This window comes from Sarcophilus harrisii, chromosome 3, assembly GCF_902635505.1.
Source record: "Sarcophilus harrisii chromosome 3, mSarHar1.11, whole genome shotgun sequence".
NCBI lineage: Eukaryota > Metazoa > Chordata > Mammalia > Dasyuromorphia > Dasyuridae > Sarcophilus > Sarcophilus harrisii.
In genome coordinates this window covers 173,281,072-173,300,046 of record NC_045428.1, presented here as the reverse complement: position 1 = coordinate 173,300,046, position 18,975 = coordinate 173,281,072, and the positions used below count along the sequence as shown (strand labels likewise).

The 18,975-nt window shown below is 31.9% G+C and overlaps 1 protein-coding gene across 1 annotated transcript in view; it reads left to right on the top strand.

Annotated features, from left to right (window-relative positions):
- The window catches only part of MRPS9 (mitochondrial ribosomal protein S9), a 78,420-nt gene extending 59,757 nt beyond the window's left edge, over nucleotides 1-18,663 (top strand). Inside the window, exons 6-11 of the mRNA XM_003765687.3 lie at nucleotides 1,819-1,901; nucleotides 2,808-2,883; nucleotides 4,927-5,095; nucleotides 5,952-6,060; nucleotides 10,996-11,165; nucleotides 18,456-18,663. Of these exons, the coding sequence (XP_003765735.1) occupies nucleotides 1,819-1,901; nucleotides 2,808-2,883; nucleotides 4,927-5,095; nucleotides 5,952-6,060; nucleotides 10,996-11,165; nucleotides 18,456-18,547 (699 nt within the window). The 3' untranslated portion in view covers nucleotides 18,548-18,663. The remainder of the gene's footprint in view (nucleotides 1-1,818; nucleotides 1,902-2,807; nucleotides 2,884-4,926; nucleotides 5,096-5,951; nucleotides 6,061-10,995; nucleotides 11,166-18,455) is intronic.
- The last annotated feature ends 312 nt before the right edge of the window (nucleotides 18,664-18,975 follow it).

Here is an 18,975-nt window from a genome sequence, read left to right as displayed (position 1 = left end):
CATACTTTTTTTCTTCCTAAAATCAATTATCAGCCAAGTAGAGGTAATAACTTCCTCCAGTGATACTGGAACTTTTCTCATTCACATTATTCCCTCTGAAATACTTCTCATTCTTCAAATTCTATTTCAGATGCAGCTTCAGAATTTGTTTGCCTTTTAAACATCTCATTTCTAGCTAGAAGAAATCCCTCTCCCTTGGATAGCTTATGCCAATATGCTTAACTTTAATCATATGCTTATGCAATTAATGATATTTTTAATACTCAAATAATGACCATTCATGCCTTATCCCTCTATATTCAATGTTCCTTTTGGGTGGAACCTGACATTTTTCTATTCTTTGTATCTCCAGGAACTAGCAACCTTCACTACATATAGTAGATCATTAGTGAATGTTTATTGAATTTGCCCCTTACGATAGAAATATTATTCCAAATTGTATGTTTTTGGCACTTATTGTTATTGTCTGTTCCTGCCATCACCTTTAGTATTTTTCCCCTTCCTTTTTTTGGGGGGGGCTCCTTTGTTTTCCTTTCTTTCTGTCACTTTGACTTATGGTACTCATTTATAAGCCTTTTATGAACATGACCAGATAGTGAGAGTCTTCTTTTCCCTTTTTACCAGAAATAAACAAAACAGAGTCTATGAATATAATATTCTGGTCTTTTTGTTTGGGAGATACCATGTGGTATAATTGAAAGAGCCCTGATTTAGTTAGGAAACCTAGGTTCAAATCTCAATCATTATCATTATAATGATCATACATATTTGTTATTTATGGTTGTTCAAAGATTAGAGATGTGGGGAGTGAGACTATTTTAGGGTTCAGAGTTGTTCCAAAAAGCTGAACGTTTTACTTTGGTAAGGAAGTAGTTCTAATTAAGATTTTATAAATGCGCATTTAAATCTTGATACATGTTTTAAGGCAAAGACCGATTTTTCTGGTTGAATATTGGAAGGATAATTTGTAAGATTCTGTACAGAAATTTTTCCTAAAGAAATTAACCAACTGATGTAACTTAAAATTTACCAACATTTTTGTTGTTCAATGTTTTCATGCAAATGACTGCTTCAAATAAGTGCAGGAGATAATCCAAGAAAGGCTTATCATATTACCCGATGTTTGCAAACGTTACCCTGCTTGCACAATAGGATTTTATAAAAGATTATTATATTTTAAAAGTTTTAAGCTACTATGACTATGACTATGACTTAATTAAACTGTTAAGATCTAAAACTGCACAGACTTTTGGAAAACCCTGTATTTGTTGTTTTAGGTTTTTTGGATACAAACACTTGGTTCTAAAGTGTCATAGTTGAACACAGAGCAAAATGGAAAACAAATTTAACAGAATATGCTTTTTTTTTTTTTTAGCAAAAATTGTGCAAGTACTTATAATCTACAGAACATTATTTTGACAAATTCTCCATTTAAAATTGATTGAATTTTGTAATTTTTATTTTCAGATCCACAACCACCTCTCTTTCAATATGTCCTTATATAGGTTGTTACAGTTGTAATGATTTATTTGTGCCATTCAAAAGTTTAGTGAAAGTTGTGATTTTTTTTTACATAACTTTAAAAATAAGGCAGGATTCAGTCCCGTGTCTATTAACTAACTCTTCTTTACTGTAAAGGCTATCCTTCCCATTTAAGCCAATTAATACTTAGTTTTACCCTTCTGCATCTAGATGGTGGCTAAGAGATGCCCCTTTTTAAAAGTTTAAATACTGTATATAGTAAGAAATATGGAATATACTTTTTGATAAGACAGTTAAAATAGTACACATTTTATTTGATTATTTCTGATGTTCTAGGAAGTATATGGAATGACATTAGACCTGCAAAAACACTCAGATTACCTGAGAGCCAAAGGTCTGTTGCCTCAAAAAAACAAACAGTAAGTTTATATTTTGTATTAAAAATTATTATTTTTCTAAAGCTTATATTTTGTTTTAGAACTTGTAATATTTTGTATTAACATAATTTTTCCAAAGCTTAAAAATTCTGTATTACTTAAAGATTTATCATCATTTGGGTCCATAATATTACATTATTTTTATGTGGAAAGATATTGTAATTAACGATTTGATTCTGACTTCTAGTACTTGGATTCTTAGTTTATTTGTTTTTGTTTTTATAGTTAAGATTGAGACGTTATAATACTTTGTTTTAATATATCCTTTCACCTGTGAACATAATGTACATTTTTAAAAGTTATGTGCTTTTTCACTGATGTTGGGTGTATTTTTTGATGTAGAGATTAATCAGTGAGTAGTTCTGTAAACTTTAATAGAGTTTTAAATCCATCCTTTTTTTGTATTTTTATGCATAAAATCTTTGAAAATAACTTCCCTTGATTTTGCATGCTTCTTTTTATTATCCTTGGAGCTGCATTGATATTTTAACATTTGCTAAATAACCTTAATTTTTAAGAATATTTTTGTCCATTAATATTTTGTTTGATCCCAAAGTACATTTTTAATTATGAAACAAGCAAAGATGATTTTTTAAAAAGAATTTAGGATAGCCTTTTATTGCAAATATGTTACTCAGTTCCTTATTTGGTTCTTGATACAGTAAGATCATTTTTTATACATATATAAAGATCTCTCTCATAAAGTACATTAACAAAAGAGTAAAATGCAGCTAAATTGATGTGAGTTTCCTGGTACTTGAATGAAGTTAAATTCTTTTATGGTATAAAAATGTTTTTCTGAATCATGCATGACTATATGTGATCCTTTGTGATATAACTCTAATTGCATAGTTAATTAAAATGAGAATATATGTGATATTTTAACAGAGACCTGATTGGCAACAGATGGCTGATTAAGGAGGAACTAGAAGAAATGTTAGTGGAAAAACTGTCAGATCAAGATGTGAGTAATTAATCCTTTTAATTTAAGGGGACCTGTGTCATAAGAAAGCAGACACATGCAGTATTTAAGAACCCAATAGATATATTCCTCAGAGGCAGGTGCTCTGAAGGAAATGTTCTTCTTTTTCAAACATTTAGTTATTTTCTGCCTTGAGGTAATATCTATGGGTAGGAAAATGGCATGAGTGTTCTCCAGATACTTCTTCATCAATACCCCCAACATTATCTAATGCTTTGGTGAACTTAGCAGATAGAATTACTCAATATAAGTCTGTTACATTAGCTAGTTTGTGCTGACTAACAGTAAGTAATAAGGTACTGTTATTTACAGTAGATAAGCTAAAATGATATGGAAGAAAACTTTTGTGCTATATTTGGTCTATACTATTATATATTTTTTTCCTATATTACATTCTGTTAAATCTTGCCATGGCTATACATAGCTGTAGGATATCTTGCACTATAAATAATTAAATAAATAATAGTTGCGTCCATGCTAAAATCTATCTGAAGGAATTCTACAATTCATAAACTGAGAGAGGGCTGAACATCAAATGTAGCCATCTATCTCTGTAACTCTATATAAAACAAATAGCATTATGAAAAAGTACTACTAACACTTAGCCTTCCCAACACACAATATGTTATTATATATTCACTTTAATTATTTTTATCCTTATTTGATAAATTCAATTTGAGAGGTTGTGGTTTGCTTGATGTCAAGAGTTTGGTTAGTGTTAAAGCTAAACCTTGTTTTCTGTAATCAGAATTACAATTCCAGTTCTAGTACTCTTGGTGTAACTTTTTTTTCCCCTTATTCTTTCAGAGGATCATTTCATTGTTAGCTGCATTTTCATGCTACTCACATTTTATGAATTTATATTTTCAATTTTTAAGCATTCTAAGGTATACAGTATGATTTCTACACCTTCTAGTGTATGTGATGTGGGACAGACTAAAATGTGGGAGTCCCAGCAACTGTTTCAACCATTAGTCTCATCAGCAAAATTAAAGTAACCCCTGCAGGTGCTAAGCATAGACAAAAAAGGAGGGGGAAAAATTATAAGAATTAAAAACATAGAAGAGCATCTAAAAAAGGGAGGACTTGTTGATTATTGTGATACTCTTGGTTGTCCACCTTTGACATCGTTGGCATTATTTCATACATCACTAAGAATTATTCAGAGCTTGAAATGGAGATTGGTTCTTGTGAAAATGCTTTTGGTAATAATTTTTTATGTAAATTATTGAAATGTTTAAGTTTGAAAATTTTTTGTAAGAATGTTTTAAGTAACACCATGAGGGCAGAGCTAGCCATATTTTAGGGAACTTTATAACATTTATTTGATTTTGCATTAACACTTTAGAGGTGAGTTATTTTAGCTTCCATTTGTAAAGGGTTAATATCAAGTTGTTTACTTTCTAATCACATGTTCAAGAACTATTAAAAAAAACTCAGAGTAGCAGGGATAATTTATTTCAAGAGGTTGCCCTTTAAGTCAAGTATCTCTTGAATTTTTAAATAGCTTGATTGTTCAGTTTTAAAGGAAATCATAAACATTAAAAGAACACAGCTTGAACAGGCAAAGATATATTTGCCAAATGTATTATAAAATATAATTTAAGAGGTACATTTTCATGAAATCAAACTGTTTCCATTTCAATGTACACAAGTTATTGGAAAAAGCATGCAAGTTTTGCTTGATGCAGTTCTAATAAAAGAATTAGAATCACATTTAAGATCATCCATATGTTTTCTTTGAAAATTAATAGAAACATCATTCAAACATTATAATACTGTGGGGTTTTTTTCTGTTTGAGTGGAAGACTTCATTGTTTGCTAAGGAAAAGGTTCAGTATTTTCAGGCCCCTAGAATAAGATGCATCTGTGTGCAGTTTTAAAAGCAGCATGTGGATGCAAAAGTGTCATCCTGTCACAATTCATCAAGAAAAGCAACATAGGAAAGATCAAGGATATAAAAATAGAAAATTTTAGCAAATGCAATTACACTTGCATCTTCTAATGAATTTTTATTGTCTCTAGCATATGCGGTTCATTCAGCTGCTCGAAAGGTTATTGACATTGCCATGTGGTAGCACTGAAGAAGAATACATACGCAAGTTTCGCAGAGATATACCTATTCAATCCAAAAAAAAGCTGATCGAGCCTCTACAATATGATGAACAAGGAATGGCCTACAGCAGTGGGGAAGGTAGTGACTATCTCTCCATTTTAACCTCAGATAGAAAAATAACTTTTTCATTTGTCATCCATCCCTGATGTTCATTTAACATTTCCCCAATTTCTAAGATTGTGCTAAAGGTAGTCTCTCAGAAAAAACTATATATAATAACATTTCAAGGGAAATGTAGATGTGTGTCTTTATATTATATGAATCTGTTAATGGTATACACATCTCTTTTTCAACTGAGATTAAATAAAGTGTTTAAAATAAATCTTCTGTAAAAGACTGTGCATAGTGAACCCATATGCCAACCAAGGTGAAACTTATTTACTCTGTATTTACAATAAACTTAGTTTATATTATCCTAAATATTTTTTCTTCTTTATGTATGCAGAAACATTTGTTACAGAGTAGCTTACCAGAATTTGTTAAGCTCTAGGTAGCAAAAACTACGGTACTTCTTTTGAATCTTCTTTTAAATAAACTTTTTATTTTCAGTTTTGTCTTTCCATTTTTACAGATGGTTCTCTGAAAGACATTTTTTTTACTAGACAGCAGTTTTACTTTAATACTTTTAATTTTACAAACATAAATCTCTTTTTTGTTAAATGTGAAATATATCTAAAAAAAAGATTTACAGAAACCAGGAAATGACCCTGGATTGATGATAATGTATTAAAACTTTTTTCTCCCAAGTGATGATTTTAAGGATGAAAAATATAAATATAGTTTTTTTAGATAATTTAGAAAAGTTTCAGGGTGATCAGATTTCTTTTAGTTGAATTTTAATGCAAAGATTATTCAGCAGCATATATTACTTTAAAAAATACTGTGTACTTTTAAATAGCCCAAAGTGAACTAATAAGAACTTTCTATCTTTAAGGCAAAAGAAAAACTGCAAAAGCAAAAGTAATAGTCTATGAACATGGAAGTGGAAGAATAAAAGTAAATGGAATAGATTATTTGCTTTATTTTCCAGTAACACAGGACAGGTAAGTTTTGACTTACTTTTTGATATGAAGCTCCTTTGATCACGTTTAAGTAAGTTCCCATCTTGTGTTCCTGACTCATTGAGTTTTTTTTGTTGTTTTAAAGAAAGATGAATTCATTAAGCTGCAAAGGGAGATTTTATAGGCATCATTAAAATTTTTATACAATTTGCCTAAAATTCTTCACAAGATTATTAGAATTTAGGTACTCTTAGAAGTTGTCAATTTCATCTTCTTATGGTGAACCAATGTTGGTCTGTCTGTCTATTTTTTTTTTTCTGTCTTTCTCAATTCCAGAGAAACTTGAGCTATTTTAACTTGGCAACGATGAATTCCTTGCCATTTATTTGATAGGACATTTTTTTCTTTGATTCCCCAAATGTTAGAAAAGAAGTAGAGTTCTAATTCAGTATGAAAAATTGCTTATGAGTTGAGGGGCAAAGAAATTATCCTTTAGTGGTCTAGGACAATAGCAAAATCCTGTGCAGTAATTACTGCATTTTTCTCTGTGGCCATTATATTTTTTTCAATTGTATATTATCTGTAAGGAAATAAATACAAACAATCGTTGTTGATTAGAAAGAACACTAGCACTAGATTTGAAGTCAGAAAAGCCTGACTTTGGTTTCCTTCTCTGATTCCTACTAGTTTTATGGAGAATATTGACATGTTATCTAATCTTTTGAATCTCTTTCCTCATCAATAAAATGGAGGTGATAATTCCTATGGTATCTACCTTATAAGTAAGTTGGTGTATAAAGATTAATGCAAATTCTAGAGCACTATATAAATTCAATTTTTATTAATGTCATCATCATTATGGGCAAATTCTCTTTGAGTAAATCACTGTAATAAAGACCTTTTCTTCCACCATTTCATATTTTTTCATTAGTTGCCTTTCTGAACTCCTATTTTCATAAGACATCCAAAGGAAAATGTGGTTATTCAGTGGAACAGAAATTCTATTGATGATCCCATGTGTAACCTTTTGTCTTCTTTCTTTTTTTAAAGCTTCTTGGGCTATACAGTCAAATAAGAATCCCAGGCATCTATTCCCAATGCTTATGGGTATTATTACTCTTAATACTCTATAAATTTCTCATCAGGATATATGTTTAATAAGGATTATATTATTTTGATTTCTATATCAAAAAGCATGACCTATCTTAAATTCCATTGAAAATATATGTATGAATTGAAATGTGTTTTTAGGCAGAGTTCTTTTCTTAGGTTAAATATGAAACAACAGATTTTTAAGTTTTGTCAGATGTGTTGCTTTCCTATCAGCCACTACAGAGTTCTTATAAATTGTTGCCAAAGGCCATCTAAGGCCATTTTTTGATGCATTCAGCAGTGACAGCCAAATTTCCATAGACTATTCAGACATCATGTTATATATGTCTCCTGACCACCATCTAGCAACTGACTTTCTTATATAAACCAAATGTTCCTTCATTCAGTCCTTTTGATTCAGTTAGTTAAATAAGTGGAAACTTATTTGAACCCTTCCCATGTATAGAAAATTGTGCCAATGTGCCAAGCTTGGCAATCTATTTATTTATTTATTTGTTCATTCATTCCTTCATTTATTTTTGCTGAGGCAATTGGGATTAAGTGACTTGCCCAGGGTCACAAAGCTGGGAAATGTCAAGTATTTGAGACCAGATTTGAACTCAGGTCCTCCTGACTTCCACCATACATATATTTTCAGTGGAATTTAGGATAGGGCAGGCAATTTTTAAAAGGCAACTTGAAACATAGTTGTCCTGAGGGAAAAAGTCTGAGATCCTGACTTTGCCACGTAATAGTTGTTTCCATCCTGGCTGCGCCACTTAATGTTGTATGATCTAGGAGTTAGGATCAGATTTCTCATTTATAATGAAGATAATAATATAGCGCCTATCTCATAAGATTTTTGTGATGAACATGTCTTATATAAATATGAGTTACTGCTGCTATTATATGACACTTTACCCAAAAAAGGGCAGATTCCAAATATATACACTAGACTTAAACCTCATTTGCATGGAACTTAGAAGCCTTCAAAGTCTTCTCATCCTACAATCAATTCATTGTATCTTGATCTTGGAATTCTTGGTGTTCCAGCTTTGTTTTTGTTGTGATTGCAGTTTTTTATATTAATTTTTTAAAATTCTGGACTTAAGTGCACACAGAATATACTTATTTCCTTATACCCAATAACACAAAAGGAATAAATGAAATCATTAATCTTCATTTTATAAAGTTTAAAAAAAAAAGAATTAAATTGAATAAATTACTTTAAAATTTGTAACTATTTGTGCTTCCTTCTGAACTTCCCTTGCTCTTTTATGCATTTAAAAAAATATCCAGTAGCTTGCTTTTTGTCAGTTTAGGTGACAGCATCCTTTCCTTTTTTCTCTCTTTTCAACTTCTTCCCTTCCTCTCTTCTCCCTAGAATAATGAGAATTGACAGTATTAGCACCTCATTGTTTATAAGCATGTTTCCCTGTGTTATCAATTATAATTCTGTTATTACTGTCATTTTGTATTTCACAAATATGTATAAATTGCACAGGTATTTAGTTCTTAAAACTAGGGCTTCTTTCAAATAATTTTTTCACTGAAGGAAAGTTAAAAAGAAGCAGAAGGTATTACTTGGTTAATAACTCCTTTGAAATAAAATTATAAATTACACTCAAAGTAATTTCCTCTAAGAGGCATCAGAGAGTCACAGATCTAGAGTTTAAGGAGCCTATTGTCCAATCCCTTCATTTTACAGTTTTGAAAATTAAGGACCTGAGTGATACCAAAATCATATAGTCATTGGCAAAGCTGGTTTTTAGTCTTCGACCTTTTAATTCTAAAGCCAGTATTTTAAAGTGTTCTGGAAATCTGAATGGACTTTGATTCTGTCAAGAACTGGGTTCATATACTGCCTCTTTGAACCTTCTTCATCTATAAAATGGAATAATAATACTTATAGTACCTATCTCATTAGGTTGTTGAAAGAGTCAACTGAGGTAGTGTATGTAAAGTGCTTTTAGAGGCAGCATAGGGCTTTATGAATAGTGAACCAGCTACAAAATCAGGAGAACCTGTGTTTAAGTCCTGTCTCTGATAGTTTATGGCTGTATGATCTTGGATAAGTCATTTAATCCCTAAGAACTCTAGACAACTCTGTAAGATGATCTAACTGTAAGATAGGGAACTCCCAGATAAGGGAGTTAGGGTTGTTTATCTGTCTATCATTATGTAAAGTGCTATATAATTGTAAATTGTTGATATTGATACTGATAATCAAATTGGTCCCTGTTTAAGCTCATTAACCTAAATTTCTTTAGTTATAAAATGTAAATCAAAATAAAATAGGAAGGGCTAATGAATATTTACTAAACCAGAGGTGTGGTCTGGGGACCCCTAGGGATTCCCTAAATTTTCTCAGGGGGTTTCTTCAATAAAAATTATATTAATAATAATAAAACATTTTAGTTTCTAATATAGTAAGTATAAAAATATATAACTTACATAAACAAAAGCTCTTCTGGGAGGAAGTCTTAATTTTTAAAAATGTAAAAGGATCCTTGAACAAAAAGTTTGAGAACTGCTGATGTAAACCATCCAGAATAAATGATCTTTTATCTTCCTGAAATATTCTAAAAACAGAAATTTCCTTTCTATTCAAGTGTTCTAAAATTCTGCTTATAAGAAATTTCTTTAGGCTTATTTACATGTTCCTACAGGCAATAGTAAATGATTGTGCCTTTCACTTTCTGATTACGCTGTTTTGTAGTCTGCCACAGTATTTGGCCCTTCCATTTTGCCTAAAAATTCATCCTAAAGCTTTTGTTGGAGAGAAAAAGAGCAACCTTGTTTCTTATCAATATATATGTCTACTTTGATCTCTTTGCTCCAATTACCTTCAGAATTCTGCCACAATGGTCAGAGCCCAATGTTTCTGGAAATTGTTCTTCAGGCTGCCCTTTTGAAGTTTTTCTTCTCTCTACCCTTTTTGTGGTTATTCCACCAGTATTCTTCATCTAGCATTTACTTCAGTGTTTTGTCATCAGTCTTATCATAGTTGTTTGGTAATAATCATTGCTTCAATTTTGGAAAACAAAACTGACAGAAAGATGAACCTAGTTAGTCTGCAGAAATTAGGAATCATAATTGCTTCTTGTAAATAGAAATGTTGAGTAGATTTTGGAACAAAAGTTCAGGGACATGTCTAAGTTTCTACCTCTTCTTGACCCAAGTACAGTCCTTTATGCATAGTAGGTATTTAATGAATGATTATTAAATTGAATTCAGTTGTTTTCTTTATTTTCTTATCTCATTTAGACAAATAATTGAAATGGCTTACTCTAAGGTTGTTCATTCAGAACAAAAGATAGTGCAATTAATATGGCTACAATTGTTTCATTTTACAAAAGCCTATTAAGGTGGTTGGCTTAGGCTACAGGTAAGTAATATAAGATTTTTATATAAAAGAAAGTTGAGTGTCATCATTGGTAATTTGCAAAGTAATCATATCAAGAACATGATTATAGAAGCAAAAGATGATGGTTTACATAGCTCAAAGCATTTTATATTCAAAGTATAAATATAATCATGTAGCATAAAGTAATTGTATTAACCTTACTCATTTCAAAAATTAAGTCTTTATAGAGTCTTTTAATTCTTACAAAATTCTTGTGGGAAGAAAGAAGCAAGTTTTTGTGATCTACTTTTTACATTTATCAGGACAGAAAAGCGTGATGATTTGCCAGTTGAATGTTGTTATTCTCTATACCGTACTATATACTTCCTCCTGTCATGTTAGCAATTTAATATCTCACTGTAATGTGTTAAAGAACAAGCCTAAAAAATGATAAGGTAATGATGTGCTTTTATTTTGTAGATATGGAACTAACCTATACTTATTTTAATTTTTATTTGTGTGTGTATATATATTGACAGAGAACAACTGATGTTCCCATTCCATTTCCTTGACCGACTTGGAAAACATGACATGGACTGCACAGTCTCAGGTGGAGGGAGATCTGCACAAGCGGGAGCACTTCGCTTAGCAACTGCAAATGCATTGTGTAGTTTTATCACTGAAAATGAAGTAGAATGGATGAGACAAGGTATGAATTTAAGAAGGAGGCATATTTTCACAGTAATATTAGTTTAACTAACTTTTCTAATAGCTGCCTAACTTTAATAAGAAAATAATATTTCTAAATATTTGATTTTACTGACAGAAACTTTCATACTTTTACAACAATAACTTTTAGTCTTGATTTCTGCCATAGTAAATTTGAATTAGTAGGAAACTTGTTTAGCATTGTTAAAATTTCCTTTACCTGAAGGTTTTAGAATACATTTTAGGAAGATAGCTGAAGAAAGCAGGGACTCCTCTGAGCTTTAGAAAACAAGTTGGCAGAAACTAAATACAGAACAATGTACTGTACAGCAAATTAAGCTCACTCATTAGTATGTGAGTTGGACATAAAGGATGATGTTTTATGTTTGAGGAGCAGAAAAGAAATTATCTTTCAAAACTATTGAGAGGGTAACAATTCATAACTAATCAAGAGATAAGAAAGATCACAAGAGACAAAAGGGGCAATTTGGATTGCATAAAAATAAGTTTTTGCACCAAAAAAATCAACAGAGCTAAAATTAAGAAAGAACATTTAAGTAAAGGAGAAAATCTTCACAAGTTTCCCTGATAATATTTAATATGGAACTGATTTAAATTTACAATAAAAACCATTCTCCAAATAAAAAAAATTAGTCAGAGGGAAGAGAAAGAAATTCAAGCTATCCATACATATGGGGGGAGGAGGGATGCTTCAAATAACCAACAGTTTGAGGTTCTAGCTCACATCTATAACATTGACAGAGCTAACCAAAAAAAAAGAAAAAGGAAAATGACAAATGTTGGAGAGTACTCTTTAATGCTTACTTTTTCTTCTTGGTGGAACTACAAATTGATACAACTTTATAAACTATAGGTTCCCCTTGAGATCAAAGAATTCATGTCTTTAAAAACATAGCAACTGGGATTAAAGCCAAGATGTCAGAAAGAAGGCAGGGTGTCTGAGCTTTCCCTCAAATAAGACCCATAATTTCCCTTTAAATAAGACCCTAAAGCAAATCCTGGAGTTGCAGAACTCACAAAAGGATGGGGATGAAACAGTTTTCTAGCCCAAAACAACTTAAAAGTTTGTTAGAAGATCTATTGCACCAGAGTGAAAATAGAGCACAGTCAGTTGGATGCAGACTGCACCAACAGAAACCAAGCACCAACAAACCAGGAACAGATCTTAGGAATGTATGAATCAGCAGCTACAACAGTAACTACTTCTGGAGTTCTTAGCCTACATAAAGAGTAAGGGGATCAAACAATTGGACACAAGGAGATTAATAGGCTCTTTGTTGGTACTAGAGGAAGGAAGTTTTTCTCATATTCAAATCTAAGTTGTAGTCCTAGGGTCTAAGTCTTTATAGAGTCTTTTAATTCTTACAAAATTCTTGTGGGATAAGAAAGAAGCAAGTTTTTGTGATCTACTTTTTACATTTATCAGGACAGAAAAGCGTGATGATTTGCCAGTTGAATGTTATTATTCTCTATACCGTATTATATACTTCCTCCTGTCATGTTCATCCACAACTATAGTGGAATGGGAAACCTTCTCAAAGTTTCAGGGCAAAAAAAAAAAAATGCTTGTAGTCACTCAAAGACCAGAGAACATGCCAGCAGAGTAGTAAACGCTTCTTCTTAGTTTATATCACCTTAAAGGAATTGAAAACTTTCCTAGAAATATCTCTCTGAAAACAGTTACAGAAAAACTCATGAAGTATGGGACAGTGCACCCTAAACCCTAGAAGCAGAGCTTTTCTTTAAAAAAAAAAAAATTAAAAGTCAAGTGATAAGCTGGAAAATTGAGTAGACAACAGAAAGAAAAATTGACTATAGAAAGTTACCATGGTGACAAGATCAAAATACATACTCAGAAGAGTCAGCATAGTCAAAGCTCATATATCCAGAACCTCCAAGAAAAATATGAATTGGTCTCAGGTCATGGAAGAGCTCAGAAAGGATTTTGAAAATTAAGTAAGAGAAAGAAGAAAAAAGAGGCAGCTACATGATGTAGTAGATAAGAGCATTGGCCCTGGAGTCAGAAGGACCTAAGTTCAAATCTGTCCTCAGGCACTTAACACTTGCTATCTCTGTAACCCTGGGCAAGTCACTTAACTATTTGCCTCACAAAAAAGGAAGAAAGAAAGAAAGAAAATTAAGAAAGCTAATGGAAAAATTGGACAGAGAAATGAGAAAGAAAATCATTGGGGGAAAAAAATGAACAGTTTGGCAAAGGAGACAATTAACTCTATTTGCCTTGCAAAAAAGAAAGAAAGAAAGAAAATCAAGTAAAAAGGTTAAAGGAAAACCTGGGAAGAGAAATGAGAAGGAAAATCATGAGGAAAAAAAAGTCAACAGCTTGGTAAAAGAGACAAAAAAATACTGAAGAAAATAGCACCTTAAAAAACAGACCATATTATAAAACCATTGAAGAGAAGAATGCCTTAAAAAAGCAAAATTGGCCAAAAGGAAAGAGAAGCACAAAAATTCTCTGAAGAAAACAATCTTAAAGAGTAGAATTGGTTGAATGGAGAAGGAAGAACAAAATTACATTGAAAAAAATAATTCTTTAAAAATTAGAATTAAACATATAGAACCTAGTAACTATGAGAAAACAGGAAACAATAAAACAAAACAAAAAGAATGTAACAGTATGAGATATCTCATTGGAAAAACAACTGACCTGGAAAATAGATCCAAGAAAAAGAGCTACAAATCATTTGACTAACTGAAATCCATGTTCATAAAAAAGAGCCTAGACATCATCTTTTAAAATTATCAAGGTATACTGCTCAGATCTTATAAAATCAGAAAATAAAATAGAAATTGAAAGAATCCACTGGTCACTTACTGGAGGAGATCTGAAAATTTGCTCTGATAAAGACTTCATTTTTCAAACATATAGAAAACTGAATCAAATATATAAAAATAAGTCATTCCCCAATTGATAAATAATCAAAAGATTTGAAGTTTTCAGATGAAATAATCAAAACTATAGACATATAAAAAACTACTGTTAACTTATTATTGATTAAAGAAATGCAAAGTAAAACAATTCTGAGGTCTTACCTCATACCTATTAGATTGTATAACAGCACAAAAAAAGGAAAATAACAAAAGAAGGAGGAGATGTGGGAAATAAGACATTAATGCATTGTTGGTAGAGTTGTAAGCTGATTCAACCTTTCTCTAGAGCAGTGCTTCTTCACTTTTTTCAATTGTGACATTTTTCTCCTGAGAAATATTTATGCAGTCTCAGATATGTAAGTCTCTAAAATATACAAATGTATATTTGTATATAATATGCAAACATTTACTGATAATAAATCATAATTTTATAATCCCATATTCAGTTATAAGACTCCATATGGGGTTGTAACCCATAGTTTAAGAAGCTTGCTTTAGAGCATTTTGCAGCTATGCCCAAAGGACCAAAAAAAACATGCATATCCTAGTAAAGCCATTATTAAATCTGAATCCCAAAAGAGATTTTTAAAAAACAAAAAAGAAAAGGAATTGTATGTACCAAAATATTTATAGCAGCTCTTTTCCTGGGGAAAAGAATTGGAAATTCAAGAGATGGCCATCCCTTGTGGAATGGCTAAACAAAATGTGGTATGTGATTATGATGGAAAACAGCTCTGCTATAAGAAATGATGAGCAGGATGTTCAGAAAAACCTGGAAAAACTTCAGTGATCTGATACTCTATACAAAGTAATAGCAATATTGTAAAATGATCAACTATGAATGACTTAACTATTCTCAGCAATACAGTGATCTAAGACAATGCTTTAAAGGATTGTTGTTGGGAAAAAATGTTGCCCATCTCCAGAGAAAGAACTGGTGGTTTTTTGCATACAGATTAAAGCATGCTTTTTTTTTTTCTTTTTAATTTTTCTTGAGAGTTTGGGTTTGTTTGTTTGGTTTTTTTTTGTTTTATTTTTGGTTTTGGTTTTAGTCTGTTTTCTTTCACAACATGACTGTTACAGAAATGTTTTGCATGCCCACATTTTTATAATCTATATCAAAATGCTTGCCTTCTCAATGAGAAAGGATAGGGAGAAAAGGAGGGAACTCTGATCTCAAAGTTTTAAAGACAAGTGTTTAAAATTATTTTTACATATAACCAGGGGAAAATAAAATACTAAATTCTTTTAGAGGAAAAAGAAATATAATTTGTTCTTGAGGTATGCCCATTTGCCCTATGTATCAAGCAGGTAAAGCTGTTTTTATGAGATTATATTTGGTCATTTTCCATATTGTAATAAACATTTTTGTTGATTAATTATAATATCAAGTTAAAAATTAGCAAACATTTTTATTTTACTATTATGATGATAGCTGGAATTTAATTTTCTTCTTGAGATCTAGAAATCTTTGTTCTCTCTCTCTCTCTTTCTTTCTTTCTTTTCTTGGCACTTGGGATTAAGTGACTTGCCCAGGGTCACACAGCTAGGATGTGTTAGTATCTGAGGCCATATTTGAACTCAGGTCTTCCTGACTTTAGGGCTATGCTCTAACCATTGCACCACCTAGCTGACCCATCTTTGTACATTCTTATAAAGATCCACAGTGTTGGCTAATATCTTTTACTAGGGTCTTTGGAATATATGGTAAACTTATTTGTCCCTAAAGCAAAGGTAATCTTTATGCTGTCTTTGAAAATGATTTATCAAACAAATGATAATCAATCAATTAATTTATTAATCATATACATTCATTAAAACAATAGAGTATTTGTTCTTGTATACTTTGTTAGTCAGTTGACTGTTTCTTATCAAATGAGATAATATATGTAAGAACACTTAACACAGAACTTGACAACATATAAATGTTTATTCCTTTCCCCTTATCAAATGTGCTTTTTTTTTTTCTTAAATTAGATCTGTGATTTCATATGGCACCTCATTATAAGGAAATTTCCTTTGTCAGTGTGGATCAGCCTGGTATTGTTTTAGAGTTGTCTGAAGCACTGAGTAATTAAGCTAAATCATTAATGAAAGTGAGGATGGTGGGAAGGAGACTGCTAGAAAATAAGATATGAATTGTGGATAATTCTACAAAGATTTGCCTTTTCAAGGAGAAGGACCTCCTTCTCATGTGGGACAGGAGTAAAAGAGGAGATGGTAGTGGAAAAAATATGAGAGGAAGGGATAAGAGGGAGCTCTTGGTACATGGCCTCAGTTTTTCCAGTGAAATATGAGGCAGAGTTTTTAACTGAGAGGGTTGCATGCTAAAGGGATCTTTGGGAGATTTGAGGAAGTATGAAAAGATATGGAAAACCCTCTAGAGGGAATGGTATAATAGATCAGTTAGGGAGTTATAAAAGGAGTACCTCCCTACCTTTCTGGCTATTCCACTAGTAGTTAGGGACCATCAACTTGGTTTCATGATTTTCTAAAGCTCTATTCAGCAGCACATGAGCAGGAGATGTCCAAAGCTGAGGCTTGACATGGCAAGACCCTGATAGAATAAAGAATTAAAAAGGAGAAGATAGTATAGAATTAAGCAGGTTAATCAAGAGATCAAAATGGAAAAGGTAAATATAGCCAGCAGTTAATGGCCCTGCCCTGGCAAGAACTGAGTACAGAGATTATAGGTGACAATGAGAACAAAGAACAAATGATTAGGGGTTACAATGCAGGGGAAGAATTGGAATGGCAATAAGTTATCATCAGATAAAGGAATTTCAGAGTTCATGAACATAATTGTGGAGTACTTGTGGATTTTGGCAAGGTCAAGATATGACCATCTTATCATATTTTGTAATTGAGATGATATAGACAAGTAGTTATAGAAAATAAGCTAAAGAACTGGTAGGTTAAACTTGGAAAATTATTACTTTGTATGTGTAAGTCCCCTGATATGAGAACAGGAATTAGGGGGAAATAGAAAACTCTGAGTGAGGCACTGAACTCATTAAGTAAAGAATGTCGTAGAGGTCAATAGATAACAGTCTTGATTGTATGATAGAGAAGGTTTGAATGAACCTCTAATGTGGAGAGTGTTTCAAGTTATGATGGTAGAGAGAAAGCTTGTAAATGACAATAGAGAGCCATTAATATCCGAGTGCCTCCATCAGGTCCAGAGAGTGCTCCAGAGAGTATCCAGGAAAGGATACTCAGAAAAGCTGTGTTATAGGGAGTGAGATAGGGCAAGAAGGAACCAGACCTCAGTGAGTAGAAGATAGAAAAATCAAGAAAGAAACAGGTTTAAGATGAAACCAGCTTTGTTACTTGTTAGGCATGCACACATACACATGCACACTCAAAACTAGTCTACTTAGCAGCTCCAGTTTGGCTCTTTAAATTGCTACACATAAAAGAATTGGAAATTGAGGGGATGCTCATTAATTGGGGAATAGCTGAACAAAATGTGGTATGTGATTGTAATAGAATACTATTGTGCTTTAAGAAATGATGAATTTCAGAAAATTTCAGAAAAACCTGGAAAGACACGAACTGATGCAAAGTGAAGTGAACAGAACCAGGACAACATCGTACACAGTAACGGCAATATTATATAATGATCGATTGTGAATAATTATCCTCAGCAATACAGTGACCAATACAGTTCTGAGAGATTCATGATGAAAAATGTTATCCATATCCAGAAAAAAAAATGATGGAGTCTGAATGCAGATCGCAGCATACTATTTTTCACTTTATTTTTTTCATATTTTTTTTTTCTTTTGGTTTGTCTTTTTTCACAATATGATTAATATGGAAATATGTTTTGCATGTTTGCACATTTATTGCTTACTGTTCTCAGAGAAGAGTTAGATAAACAAGGAGAGGAGGGGGAAAATTTGGAACCCAATTTTAAAATAATAAATGTTAAAATATATATATATATATTTTTAAAAGTTACTACACATATTCTATACCTCTTATCTTAAATCGGTCACACTGAGATTTATGATCTTTATGAATCTTTAGTTTTTGAATGGCAGCTCACAAATGCAGTTTTATTATATATGGGGAATATTTATTGATTGAATCTTTGGGTACCCCAGGTGACTCTCTAAGAGACCAGGAGTTTCAGAACAGTTGCATATCTGTATTGGTGGAAGAAGTTTTCTCAATGGAAGTTTTGTGTACCAGCTAAATCCCAAGTACATCTGGTTCCTCATTCCCCACAAAAAAAAAATAATTTACCAGCCATCTGAAATTGTCTTACTTCATTATCTTTCTTCCCAGTACTTATAAATTGCATACCATTCACCTTCTTCCTTATTTAGGCAGCATGTAAGTCCCCTAATTCATTAATTTTCATCTTGTGTTACAGCTGGTCTACTGACTCCTGATCCTCGTGTCAGAGAACGGAAGAAACCAGGCCAAGAGGGAGCCCGCAGGAAATTCACCTGGAAGAAACGCTAAGTCTTATTCAAAGAAAAGGATTGGTTCTGCTGGGCGGCGTTTTTAGAAACGTTTTGATCTGTATAATTTATGTTCAAATGATATGTCAATATATATTTGAAAATTTACAAAAACTATATTTGTGTAATATGTGTGTGTGTATGTGTGTGTGTGTGTGTGTGGATTTTAAAAATCCTCTTGAAAGATTGTTTCAGAAACATTTTATAGACTATTAGAATTGAAGGGAATTTTAGAAAATATCTAATTCTCCCATTTTTCAAATGAGTAAATTTTAAAACAATTTTTTTCATTAATCCCTTCTTCCTGCCTCCATCCCCTCAAAAATATGTTCATTGCCTGCAGAAAAACTTGAGTATATCTCATTGCATAGTGAAGACTGGTCTTCATATGCAGTCTAAAATCAGAGCCATTGAATTTTTTATGGTTTT